Here is a 14,256-nt window from a genome sequence, read left to right as displayed (position 1 = left end):
TTTAGAAACGGCCCGCAATTTCAAACACAACGGCATTCAAGAGACTTCTGTATCATGAGATGGCATCTCCTCGCGCTTCAGTTACGATGCCTTCGTGGATGTTAATAAATCACTGCAGTTCTGAAAAGCTGTTACTTGAAGAGCTATATATGAAGAGAGTTAAGCTTTGATTATTCCTCACCACCCTCTTGATACGCGACTTACTCTCCAACGACAAAAAAAAAAAAAAAAAAAAAAAAAAAAAAAAAAAAAAAAAAGGACAGTAGGTCCCTACTACTAGTCGCTCGATTGGAAACCATGCATGCCGACCTAGTAGTTCCATAATGCTTTTTTTATTTACTTCGATCTAATTAGCATTAAAACACTTAATAGGTAGTCATTTCAAGTCGCATGTTGTCATGGCTTCAAGCAGAAATAACTTTAAGAACACTTATTTATGCACAATTTTGATAATTTTCTATGTTACGCCAGAAGCAGGCGTTGGCGGAATTCGTCGTCGTCAATTTCAGCGCGTCTGCGCTTATCCTGACTCTTGTCAGTTGCGTCAGTTCGGTTACCATGACCGTCTAACATTCCGGTAGCGGTGCATTTTGCCGTGCGGTCGATGGCAACGAGGGTTAGATTGGCGCTATTGGCGAGGTCCGCTGTCACGAGTTCCACCTCGTCGTTTGTGGATGCTTTAGGCGCGGCGTCATAAACACTGCTGAGACGCACCAGGGCCGCCATCTTGATGAAGTAGGCGCACTGCTCAAGCCGGTTCCAGGGCGAGGTCCTGCGTAGTGTGTGCACACGTTGTGAGAGAGTCACACTCGACACTGATTCGAGACCTGCGTACAGCCGTCAGCACGGTCAACACGAACGCTCGATCGCGTACCAGGCCACGCGTTAGAGTATTCGTGTTAAGCATGCTGACGGCTGTACTTACAGGATGTTATACATAAGTTTCAAGCACCTGTTGAATTGCTTGTATGTTAGACATCTCTATCTTATGCCTGCCTACACGGCGTCAGCGGCGTGAAGGCTACATGTGTCATTAAAATGGTAGAGGTCCTAAATACAAATGTTTATGTATGCGTGGAAAGAAACGTTCGCAGTTCACAAAAGCGCCCTCGTTTCCCCCACTTTGACTCAAGAAGATATAGCGGCATTCGAGGGTGTGTGAAGTTACTTCACCAAATGCAACCTGTACTACTTATACAGGCGGAGAGACGTGCGAATGGAGTTTTTTTTTTTTTTTTTTTTTTATTAAAGTAGCTACCGCGCACACGTTTCAGGTACGCACGTGTCGGTATGTAAAGCATTGGTGGTAACTACAAAGGTGGTGTAGGTGTTTGCGTTGATGTGAACGTGCCACAGTGTCTGCTTTTGAGGATTGTAGTGGGCTATTTACGACGTCCCGAAGCCTCAGTATCCCTTCAAGGTGAAGAGGAATCTCATCTTTTTCTAGAAGACCCTTGGTGCTGCGCGCACAGTACGTGCCAGAATTCACGACTCATGGAGGCCTGGGAACATTTGACCAAGACTGGAAAACTTGTCTCCAATATGAACTTTGAACAATAATAATAATAATAATAATAATAATAATAATAATAATAATAATAATAATAATAATAATAATAATAATAATAATAATAATAATAATAATAATAATAATAATAATAATAATAATAATAATAATAATAATAACACTTAAGCTTTGCCGTAAGAGAAGGCGTGAAAGCCCATTTAACACGGCTTTTACATTATGATAAACTTTTTGGCATTGAAAGATAGCACAGAGTCTCGCGGTCAGCCGTCAGCCGGGGCACCTAAAGGTGTTGGTTCGAGTTCTGGCATGGACATGATTCAGTTGCACTTATTTTCTTATTCACGTAACTGGGACAACGTTTTACGGGCAAATTTTGCTGACAACTTCCGACCCCAGATTTTGCGCCTCGTGAGCAAAGGATTTCGCATGAAAAACATCTGCCCTGGGTGCCTAGATCACTAAGAGGAGCAGTGTGAACTCCGATGCGCAAGTGAAGTCGTGATACTGCACTTCCGAGAATTCAGGCAGCGACTACAGTGACACTGCACTGTGCTTACAAAGTACTCGTTCGATCTTGTATTAGTAGTGGCAGCAACCATTGCAAAACAAAGGCCTCGCCCGCTTCCCTCCAACAATCATATCGTGCGCCAGCTGCACTCACCTAATGCCCGCAAACCCCATAATCTTCTCTGTGCATCTAAGTTTCGGCTGCTCTTTGTCACGTTCGTCCTCTTTCAGCCTTTTATTTACCTTCAACGACCATCGGCTATCTTCCCTTCGCATTGCATGCCTTGGCCAAACAGATGTTTCCACCTCGTATAATTATTATATAATAAAAATCGTAATCTTATGTTGTTTATGAGCGACTAGAAGTTATCGATTTAGTATTTCGCTGCTTTTTCTGTACCTGTTTACTTTTTTTTAGGGGGGGGGGGGAGGGATCTAGGAACACCAGTCCATAAGGACAGCAAAGCGCTAGTGCGTGTGCGAAACATGCAGAAACTCACTATCCAACAGTAAGCAAACACGTCGGGACTCATGTTTGCTTTCCGGCTGTACTGCTAGTTATATCGTTTCACTGACACTTACGTCTTGCGTGTCTTCGAGGTGGAGGTGGCATCGTTTGCCCCGGCGGTTGAGATGCGACCGAAGACGTCACCTGGAACTTCGCTCAGGTGCTGCATTTGTCTGAGCAGGCGACGAGCGTTGATCTTGGCATTGTCTCGTGTCCACAGCAGGAGCTTGGAAGCATTGCTGTATTCGGGAGCCCACTCGAGCATCATGGCACGGGTGGAATGCAACCAGTGCGACTCCACAAGCATGTCCTGGCGATCGTAGGCCTCGCTCTGTCCGGTGGGGGGGGGGGGGGGGGACAAAAAAAAAGACTGAGGTGAATAATACGACTACACGACGCCTCATAGGACCACGGAGCTTTAAAATATTTGCCGTGATTCCTTTTGGTATAAATGGCGGCACCTTCAGCTCGCTATACCCCAAAGGTGAATTCAAAACTGGAATTAATGAAACCAGATTTGACGAAACTCCCGATTTAATGTAGATATCACGAATCTCCTTCAGAGGCCCATATGTTCCAAATGCTTTGACTAACTTTAAATAACGAAATCAATTTCGGGATGTGTTTTGACAAAACGAACCTTAATTAAAAAAAAAATGGAGGCCCTTTTATAGAAAATATCCCAAATATATTGACTGCTAGTTAACAATAACATCACGTAGCGCCTACATCTTGCTTTTATTAAGCTGCGCCGTGCAAATTAGATGAATAGCTTTGAATCGAATTCACTAGATAGAGGTTGAAGTGCATTTATCTGCTGCGGTAGCTTGCCTTAACACATGAGGGTGCGAATGACGTGCTGGACGCACTTTAGACTTGAGAGGAATCTGTGCGGTCGTTATCTGGAAAGCACACGGAAGCAAAGATCACCGACTTCTTTGCTGGGAGATATATTTGTAGATTCCTGAGGTTCTGCGTAATGAGGTAACATTTTTGTTTTTTCTTTCCATTCGCGCTAGTGGTTTCGGCCATTTCCGAAGGGCGCAATGTCATTTATGATGCAGTTGCGTTTTGCCAATACCATGGCACGGTAGCTTTCGGTATTTCGCATACAACAGAAAGTATCGAATTAAATGACCGAAAAATGGCTCACTCAAATCAACGAAGTTACCTATCTAACGAAATATTTAATGGATCCCCTAAGCTTCCTTAAATCGAGTTTGAACTATACTTGAACAAATCACGGAACAGGATGAGCGAAATCGTTCACCATGTTACCAACGGTTAACAGAATACATGAAGATGCACATGGATATTGTTCGCTCAATGTACTATACATATCCATGCTCTGGGCTGCACTGGAAGATGATGGGAAGATTGAAGCTCGTCGTGACTTTATTTCACACGACAATGTTCGGAGAGGTGAACCGGAAAACGGCCTCAAATCGGTGTCTGTTAAATGTGTTCCTGCAACCAGGGCTGTTCAAGCTTTCCTCTTGCGAAGCTGGCCAGATTCGTACTGCTGTACTAAGTTCCCTCAGCCAAGATTCTAAAATTTTCTTTTCAAGCTAGCTAATTTTGTATTGCCATTCAAATTGGGCACACAGATGGGCCAAATGTCGGACAATCTTCGAACCAGTGTGACTACAAGGATCCTCGTGTTTCCCTTTTTTTCGCTCAGCAACATCCGCAAGCGACGTTGGACTGATTTCCACTCCAGCCTTACAAATGTCACGAAACGTCGGAATATATACAACGTCCGCACTTCGGGGCCACGGATAAACTTGAATATTTAAGTGGCCAGTGGATAATTCGAGGCATTCTTGTTGGTTTTGGTTGCACCGAAAAGGAAACTGACATTGCATATCTATCACCGGACATGGAAGTTGGCAGCAGGCTGCCGCGAAACCTTCAAAACTGTATTTTTTTTTTAACAGCCGCCGGCATACGGCCTTATCACTCTGATTCTGGATCGCGTAACAGTTCCGTATTCTTTGTTTGTTAATGCTCGTTGTCGCGAGTCACACCTTTATCAGTTTCGTTGTAGCGCAAGATGCACCGAGATCTGTCCCGAAGATTCCGGCAACTCGTGTGTCTTTCTACAATGTTCCAGCTTGTGCTGGTAGCAATTGCGACGTTATCTAGATTGTTCCGAGCAGCCTTTAAATTGAGCGTTGACGAGTGCGACGGGCATTCTTTGTTCGACGATCGACGAGCACGTTTGTTGCTATCGCCGCCATGATGTGTTGCTCAACCTGTAATAGTTCGTACGTAGTGAGTAATCAGACGCTTTGCTCATAAATAGCAGTACCGATTAAGACAGCCTGCATTCAAGTGAGAAGGATAATGACACGTTTGATTCGTGTTTCACAGGATGTAAAATTGCACCTGATTTCAGCCAGTTGAAGCTTACATCCCAAGCGCAACAAACTTCGGTGAAGTGCTAGTCACATCAATTCAGTGTGTGAAGTCTAGCTGATTTGCGAGCACATTTGAGATCATTTACGGCGGCTTTTATAGAACGCCTTATATTGGAGCGAGAATTTCAAAAGGCTGCAGAAATATAGGCGCAAAGGAATCTTCGCTCATGGCTAACATAAGATTTAGCCGGCGCTCATCTGACACCTAGACACTGCTCAATCGTGGTTCTGATGCAAAACGTTCCCTGTTCTGGGCAGCCCCTCAACGAGTGGTAATTACCTTACCAGTAGTATCTTTTTCATTTTGTGCCTTCTCGGTAACCCTGGGGCCGGCTCGGCGACGAAGAACAAGAGCCGAAACGTTCCACGCGGGTACCGGTCCTCCTTTCCCCAGCTTTTGCGGATGGCCTCTCGCAAGGCGAAGTTCTCGGGCTTCGTGACCACGATCGCCACGTACGGTCCGTCGAAGGGAAGGCGGGGCCAATGACGGTACTCTCGAGGGTGGATTAACACGTACGGAATGGTACTCATCGCGTACTGCAAGTCCTGCTGGACGCTGGAACCCCGAGGGCCACGCCACACGAACGCATGGTCCCGGTGGCCAGATTCGCAGGTGACGACGCAGAGCACTAGGCCGCCTGGAACTGCGTCAGACAGCAATGGTGAGTTGTAAACGGTCAAAAATTCGATTGCGAAATGCGGTTTCAAATTTTCTTTGCGCAAAGTCTGTCTACTCTCATCAGCACCGAAGCAAGCGCTGAAATGAACGCAGAAAGATACGCACTGAGGTTCTAATATTTTTACAGCACAGCCAAGGAGTGTAGTGCGCAGCACAGCACATACTAGAGGACGAGACGGCAAGTGATGGTAACGAATCCGTATGGTAAAGTGAGCCTTCATCAACATGCCGATGTTTCAGTGCATCGGAGCAACTCCTTCTAACATGCGGTCTGCCTCGTGTGTACTGGACACAGCCTTGCCTAAATATCTTACAAATACGGTACTCAATTATCGGTAAATTTCGAACAGCTGCGATCAGATACGATACTGAAGGTCGCTTTTTTAGGGTATTTATTTAAAGCTGCGAATAGTGTGAGCGCCATTTATTGTATATATGTTTAACGTCTCCAACAATGAACCCCAATCTTTGTTAATAAGGTAGAGAGTCGGTGTTTCCATGCTGTATGAATTTCAACCAAGATTTTTCTTATGAACGATATTTAATGCATCAAGGCATCAGAGGGGTATACGATGAAGGATGAAGAAAATATTAAATTAATGGTCATTAGTTAACTTCTTTTAGCACAGTTTGTTCTGAAGCTGTGTGCACTTGCACTAACAGATTGCTTGACTCTTCAACTCGACTTTTTTACTTTATATAAATAAACAAATCAATTATTTATTAAATCTATCATTTTTATTTTTGCGCACAATGTACAGCGAAAGGGGTGACTGGAGAAAAAGCTGCTTTGGTGCAGCTTGACTGAGCTCCACTCAATCATCAGCACTGACGAACGATTAGTGGAAACAAAAAATCGCAGGCAAAATACACAGCTAAAAGGTATACATAATTATAAACTCCCGTAACTAGTACACACATAGTATATTATACATCAATGCATTGTGTAGTGGCCGGGGCAGTAGACGACACTATATAAACAGTTCAGCAATACGTTTTCGGTACGATTATGGAATATTATCTTGTAGTGCATCGTAGTGATTTAGCATTGTTGGTAGCATATGTCCAGTCAAACATTTTACTATAATTCATGATGACGGAACCAGCCAAAGTGATGGATTACGAAAACAATAGTTACTGAAAGGTCTTCTTTAGTTGGGCTAAATCTAAAAATAGGTGTAAGGTACCTTTATGACTAGTTTGTAAGTGCAAAGTAATTTATGCGTATATATATCTTGTGCCTTAATGGCCTCATGTGTGTGAAAAAGGTTTGCCTTGTGTTCACAGAATCACATATTTTCAACTGCGCGGAGAGCTCGCTTTGAAGGAGGGAAATTTTATGCATATTAGTTGCAGTGCTAAAACACATTAAAAGCATAAAAATTAATATTGAAAGACTCCAGGCAAGGCTGTAAGATACAAATCCTGTAAATTAAACAACAGGTTTCATCATGAAAAAAGAGCTAGGGAGGTATGAGATCTAAGTTTAGGAAAATATTTTTTTTTATATATCTGAGATGTTTTCCTAGTGTACTGTCTTCTGCCTTGATCTACTGTTCATCCATCCCATCCTTAAGAGACTTGTTCGTCACTATTTTCCTCGTATTGGTTTAGTATTATGCTCACTAAACATGTAGCACATGCCACCGAAAATGTTGTGTTATCTTAAGTGTCAGACGAAATAAAGGTGGAATGTGACACTATGTGGTAACAGTTATTCGGTATGGCGTCAGCTGCAGTTTATATTAGCTTGTAGATTTCTTGTCAGTTTAGAAAAGCCCACCGCTCGAGTCCATGTGTGCATCAAGCAGTCAGCTGTGCCTATAAAACCATATAATTACACTCCGAATCACTCCGTAGATAGGTTTTTATCCTAGCCGCTTAGTTATCTTAGATCCGCGAGGCGTAAAGTTCGCGGAAAGGCGTTTCTACAGAGATAATCTAGAAGCACACCCTTGCGGCCAACCGCACAAGTTAATACACATTGTTGAAAGGGTTAATCATCAGGGGTAAAACTGCCTGAAGCATTTAAATATTCCCTTCATTGCGTTGCATTTATCCAAACATTTCTGACCGGAATATCCACGTCTGCTCCCATCGAATGCTGCGAAAAGCCTCATGCCTGCTGCTCTGGTAGAGTTCGCCGTGTGGTTGCCCGCGTAGTAGTAGAAGGTGGTGCACGCGCAGAGCGACACCAGAGCCAGGGAGGAGAACTGGATGAAGGCCCGATCCGCGCTGAACTGCGGTACGGGTTAGACATACACTCGGTTGAACGGTACTTTTTTGCTTTGGGATGTTACGTTAACTTCAAGTCGGCAGCATTTTGTTTTTTCAAAGAATCAACAGAGCATCATGGGTAAAAAAGCGAGGAGTCTGTTGAAACGGCATAGAATCTCATATGGTGCCATCATTATCATAATACATTCCGTGATTTATGATAATGTGCAAGATTCTATCATACCTTATGCGATTTCATGCTATCTGTATGCGACTTTTTATGCGATTTGAGTGAGATTGTGTGAGAAAACGTGATCTTATTCACTCATACAACTTTTTCGCTCGGATTAGGGTCAGGCGTTAGTGCTAGTGACACGGAGGACCTGCATGATGCAACGCTTCCACGACAGCTGCCAATGATGAGCTGTTCGAAACGACGCTTGGCCTCAGACAGAAGCGGACGTGGTCTGCTTGCTGCCTTTGCCGAATTACATAAAGATACTGGTCATTTTCTATAATTGCATAATCTTCTACGGCAATAGCCAGCATTGCTTATAATAGCCATTTGTGCAGTGCTGCGCTCTTACAGCAAGCTCATAACATCCTTGGAGTCTCATCCGTGTTTCATTATTGTATTGGTATCCTCATATGCAAGTTCATGAATGGATCACTTCCCATTTCAATAATTAACAGTACTCAGTTCCCGCGACGCAGTTTCGTTCGGTTTCATGCCAAAACATTTTTTTACTACCAAAACCCAGAACTAATTACGACAAATTCACAATTGATTTCTCTACCTCATTTTTGTGGAATTCATTACCATTCAGAATAAAGCAATCTTCTAACATTCATGCTTTTAAGTGTAGTTTTTGTACTTTTCTGCTATCGCGCTAAACATTTTTTTTTCATTGATAAGAAATGCTTATCCGACATTCAATTGTTTTCATTTGTTTTACATTTATATAACGTGTTCCCGATTTATGTTTTGTTTATATTTACGCCATATTGTATTTCTGTGTGTTCTACATTTACATTACATAACAGTTGCAGTTTTCACCCGCTGTTCGTACTTAATCATTTTTGTTTTGCATGCTTGTAATAGGGGGTCACGTGTGCAGCCATTGGTTCTGGGACCTCCTCCTGTATTTACCAAACTCTTTGTATTCAGTCATTGCGTTGAGTAAATTCTGAATCTGATTCTGATTCTGAGAGATGCGAGTATGGTGTATCAGACGCTGCTGATGCACGAGCTTAACTACTTATGATTAACTACTGCTGCCTAATAAATGCCCTCACCCGCGGCGTCTGTTCTAAAATGATAAAAATCGTTAGGAAAATATATTTCTTTTAAGTGCGCTAAGGCGAAAGCCTTCCCTGCGACTGTTTGCATTCATTTGCAGTTTTTTTCCTCATTTGCTTCTTTCTCTTTTTTTACGGTTTGTACTTTTCTCTCTATTGTTTTTGTTGCTTTACTAGATACGGCCTCGAAACAACAGTAGCACTAGATGACATTATTTGCATAACACATTTGAAGACAGTGAAACGTTCTCTGGGCAGTAAAGCGGACGCTCACGACTTTAGGATTGAGTTTGCCTTCGACGCCGCCGCCGCTGATGATGTTGATGATGATATCAAGGTCTTTCTCTTTTCAAGACATTGATATCATCATCATCATAATCTATACCATTTGCAAGCAGCGCCATTTATCGAGAGAGCTGAAACAGCGGCCCTGTTATCGACAAACAGTTACGTAACTTTGCTGTATTCGATATATATATATATATATATATATATATATATATATATATATATATATATATATATATATATATATATATATATATATATATATATATATATATATATATATATATATATATATATATATATATATATATATATATATATATATGGTGCATCTGCCTATAGGCAAACTCCCAAAGGTGCCACAAAAGCAGCGAGCAATGCAATCGCCCGAGGCATGAGCCACTTTTTGCTCCTTACAGTATTCGCGTACAGATATGAGGTCTGTTCTATCTGGTCAGTATCTATGGACAGCTGCTCTTTATTACGAACACTACCGGCAATCGTCCCGGTGTCGCTCGTACTTTCCTGCATTGCTGGCTCCCTGTCTTGGGTGGTGGTGCTGCCTCCCATGCTCTATAGTAATGGGGGCTTAATTTGAATTTGTAACACGTGAGGTAAAGTTTAGTGCTAAGAATTAAAGGTACCTTGCTCGCCTTTCTCTATGTGGCTTCATGGAGCACTTACCTGCTCACGCTCCATCTGCGTCGGAATGTATGTAGGCCGTGTTTCCCGCAGTGTCTCGTGGAGGCTAAGGATCCGTGTGCAGCAGTGTCGCAAGAGAAGTAGCGGATGTCTGCACCGCGACATCACCATTCATAGTCTTCTCATTATGGTAGACTGTTGACACAAGAGTAAAGCGGGCTGTCAGTGGAACGGGCCCGAACCCCCAAAGGTACATTCTCGATCGAGTTGTAATATGCGGCTTCTTCCCAATAAAAAAAGAACCAGAAAAAATCTCGGCTCCTCTTCGAATGGACATGAGACGCGATGCGCCAGACGCTATAGTAAGCTTTCTGCACTCGAAAACATTTGCCGACGATTACATTACTTCCTTATGCGAAATTTGAGCGCAGCTCATCAGCTGTTTCAACTTTCATTTTCCATACATATGCCTTCAAGAAACACTCCACTAACAGTTCTTGGCTGTCATGAAAGAAGTTTTGTAGTCGGAGAGATAAAGAGAGCAATTAAGTTATTGGGAGGTTGCGGGAGGCAGTGCGTGGACCCAGAGGAACGTTGCGCGGTGAAGAAACTAATGCCACAAGCTGCAGACGAGAAGAAAGAACCTTCACAAATATCCTAAACTGACTTGAGATCCCCAAGTGGTGAGAGGAGCGCGAGCAGTTACATGCACCAGAGCATCCAGGCGCCCCCGGATTCCTGTCTTGGAGCTTGACACGGACGCTTGGTGTTCGCATCAGCTCCTCCAATTTTCGACCGTGAGTGCGGAATTCTTGACTGTTCATGTTTCGAATAGCCGCAATCGACGCATGAAGGTGTTAAGCACCTCTCCACAATCTCTTCGGGTCCGTCTTCCCGAATTTGCGGATAAACTTTGAGATTGCTCTGGGAGCCGGCCACCGCCACATTAGGCCTAGGCCTAACCCTACACTCCCCCGACTTCACGGCCCACCAACAGCGGCATGGTGCGCACTGAAGATGGGACTACTGGTACTGCATCAAGATGGGACCGGGCCATGGAGGCTCGACGTATGGCTCACCCCGATGTCCTCTCTGCCCAGCAAGCCCCCACGAGCTCGACTCATCAGCCCCCGGCCGGCACAGCCACACCAACGCAGCCTAAGCAAGGCAAGTCTTCCACCGTTCTAAAGCGTCCGCCACCGTTGCCCAAGCTCCCGACACGAGACCTTAAAATCGTGTTCCGCCCCGGTGGAGGCCTCGACCTAAGTAAACACAACGGGGGCTATATACTGTCTCTAGTCGCCAGCGCTCTGCAGCTACCGATAGACGCAGTGCGAACACAAGACGCCATCCGAATCAACCCCAGGCACAACTCATTCACTATCAGCACGCCAGCCGAAGACCGTGCCCGCAGATATGTACAACTAGAATCTATAAAGATAATAGACCAAGTCTACCCAATGAAAACGTATATCGCTCCTCCGGACAACGCCATTCGAGGCCTCATTTATAATGCTATCTACGACCAGACATCTGAAGAAATTTTTACAGAGCTAAAAACGTTCAACCAAAGCCCCTCCTATCTCATCACCGATGCACGCCGACTCGGCCACACCAAATCAATTCTGGTCACCTTCATAAATACCAAATCAGTACCTAAACAGCTGCGCTTCTATGGAGTGGTCTATCACTGCCATCCATTCATTGCCAAAGCAGAAGCCTGCTTCAACTGCCGTCGTCCGGGACATCGCAGCGACGTGTGCACGGCACCCAAAAAGGACTTATGCCAACGATGTGGGGAGACCCATGTACCGACCGACCCTCCAAAGTGTCCACCCCAGTGCATTCTATGCGGCGGCCCCCATTTTACGGGCTCCCGCGATTGCTCGGAGCGATTCAACAGACCGGGCAACAAGAGACTGACACGCTCGACAACTAGTGCAGACGCCGAGCAAACAACCCGGCAATCCCGAAGCAAGCACCGGACGAGTTCCACTAACCACGTCCGCTCCAGGTCCGCCGCGTCCGCCGCTTCGACCAACGCCAGGAACCACTCGCCATTTTTCCCTCCCCTGACCGACCAGCCTCCGCCGGAAAATAAGGTGAGCTGGGGCCCACGATCTTCCTCCCTTGTCCGAGAAAATAAGCAACTTAAAGAAAAGCTAGAAACTCAGGGCAAGCAAATTCAGCAACAGAATGATCAAACAAAAAAACTCAATGATCATATTGCAAAGCTCACTCAGCAAATGCAAACGCTATTTCACAGGCTCTCCCCCGCAGAGGGAATGGAAAGTTCTTCCACTCCCCTCCCAGGTCGTTCCACCCCACTTCCGCCTCCTCCTCCCACATGCAACAACACAGCATCTACTACTAAAACTCATACACCCGCCAAACGGAAGGCACCTCACCAAGACATTCCTACAGTGGTCGGCTCCCAAAAGCCTGATCTGGTCGCCTCCATACCTTTACTCGAAGAGAAGCTTGCGGAAAAATTTGAATCTATGACCACCAGCACGAACGCATGGGCAGCTGGAGTAGACGCGCGGATAGCGATGCTCGAGCAGCAGATGCAGCAGCAACAGATCCAGATTCAAACTGCTCTAGAAAAGCTGCTCTCTACCACAGTATCTCAAATGATCCCACCCGAATCTCAGCCCCAAGATGGCAGGACGTCGACAGGACATTAAGGTGTGGCAGTGGAACTGCAGAGGCTTTCGTTCCAAGCGTAGTAATCTGCAGCTCTACATTCAGTCCCTTCCGGCCGATGAAACACCAGCGGTAATCGCACTGCAGGAAACAAACTCCCCTGTAAAACTGCTCAATTACACTCCTCATACACAAACAAACTGTCCTCAGTACAGAGTGGCGACGCTGGTTCACCGCAACTACACAGCAACTGATCACAACATGGACGTTGCAGATATCGACTTCCATTTGATAGAGCTGCTTCCCAAAAAGCGGAAAGGAACGAGTCTATTCATTCTGAATATCTACAGCCCCCCGAAAGAGAAAATTGCTCCTCTAATGCTGCCATGAAAAAAGCCCTTCAAATCAGCGCTAACCAACCATTGATAGTTGCAGGAGACTTTAATGCCCGTCATATCACATGGGGATACAAAACGACTTGCAGTAAAGGCGCCCGACTCTGGACACTTCTCCAAAATGAGGGCATAACCCTTGTCAATGATACACAACAGTACACGCGCATCGGCAACAGTGTACAGAACAACACCACCCCCGATCTTACACTCACGAAAAACATAACACAATGCTATTGGACAAACACGCAAACCTCTCTTGGTAGCGATCACTATATAATTGAGACCTCTTTCTCACTACCCTCCATTACCCCCCGTGTAAAGAGGAAACTTAAAATCACCAACCGGGATCGCTTTCGCGATCTTCGTACCGCGGCCCCGAAGCAGATAGACCACCTTACAAATTGGCTGGCTAACCTAAACAAGGACGTGAACACGGCCACATCGGAAATGCCGTGCACACAAACCTCGGAGGTGATTGACAGTCGATTACTCCACATGTGGGAAGCTCACTCGAGCTTACAGAAGCGATGGCTTAAAAACAAATACAATCGCGCCCTGAAGCTACGCATCTCCGCTCTCATAAGGGAAATGGAGACGCACGCGGCACAGCTCAGTCACCAGCAATGGGGTCAAGTATGCGACCGCCTCGCTGGAAACCAAGGACTTAAGGACACGTGGCGGTTGCTACGATGCCTTCTTGAACCCGATCACGCCAAGAATGTACAGCAGAAAAATGTGACGCGTCTTATCCATGGCATAGACATGGACAACGACAACATTATTCAATCCTTAAAAGATACATACCTCACAACCACACCAAAGACACCCTTACCACAGTACCTTGGAACCCAAAACCATGAGCTAGACGAAGACATCACAAAGTATGAAGTCAGAGCAGCTATGCTCCAACTCCGCACTACGTCTGCTCCAGGAGCCGATCAGGTCACGAACAAAACATTTAGAAACCTCGATGAAAACTCCATCCAGGCAATAACGGAACTCTTTAACAAACACTGGCAAGAGGGAACGCTTCCCTCAGAGTGGACGCACGCTCAGGTTACCTTTATACCTAAACCCGGCAAACCGCTCACTCTTTCAAACCTTAGGCCCATTTCGCTAACTTCATG

At 45.0% G+C, this 14,256-nt stretch overlaps 1 protein-coding gene across 1 annotated transcript; it reads right to left on the bottom strand.

Moving 5' to 3' along the window:
* Nucleotides 1-320: 320 nt before the first annotated feature.
* LOC146208002 (uncharacterized) lies at nt 321-5,570 on the bottom strand. Its single transcript, XM_084587207.1, has 3 exons — nt 5,249-5,570; nt 2,618-2,874; nt 321-772 (listed from the first exon to the last, which is right to left on the bottom strand). Exons 1-3 carry the CDS (start codon nt 5,492-5,494, stop codon nt 463-465), a joined length of 813 nt encoding a protein of 270 aa, XP_084443333.1. The 5' UTR covers nt 5,495-5,570; the 3' UTR covers nt 321-462.
* Nucleotides 5,571-14,256: the final 8,686 nt, after the last annotated feature.

The sequence above is a fragment of the Amblyomma maculatum genome, chromosome 1, assembly GCF_055883805.1.
Source record: "Amblyomma maculatum isolate TAMU_Amacu chromosome 1, ASM5588380v1, whole genome shotgun sequence".
NCBI lineage: Eukaryota > Metazoa > Arthropoda > Arachnida > Ixodida > Ixodidae > Amblyomma > Amblyomma maculatum.
Note: the sequence above shows the minus strand (reverse complement) of the source record. Positions and strands in the feature narration are given on the sequence as shown.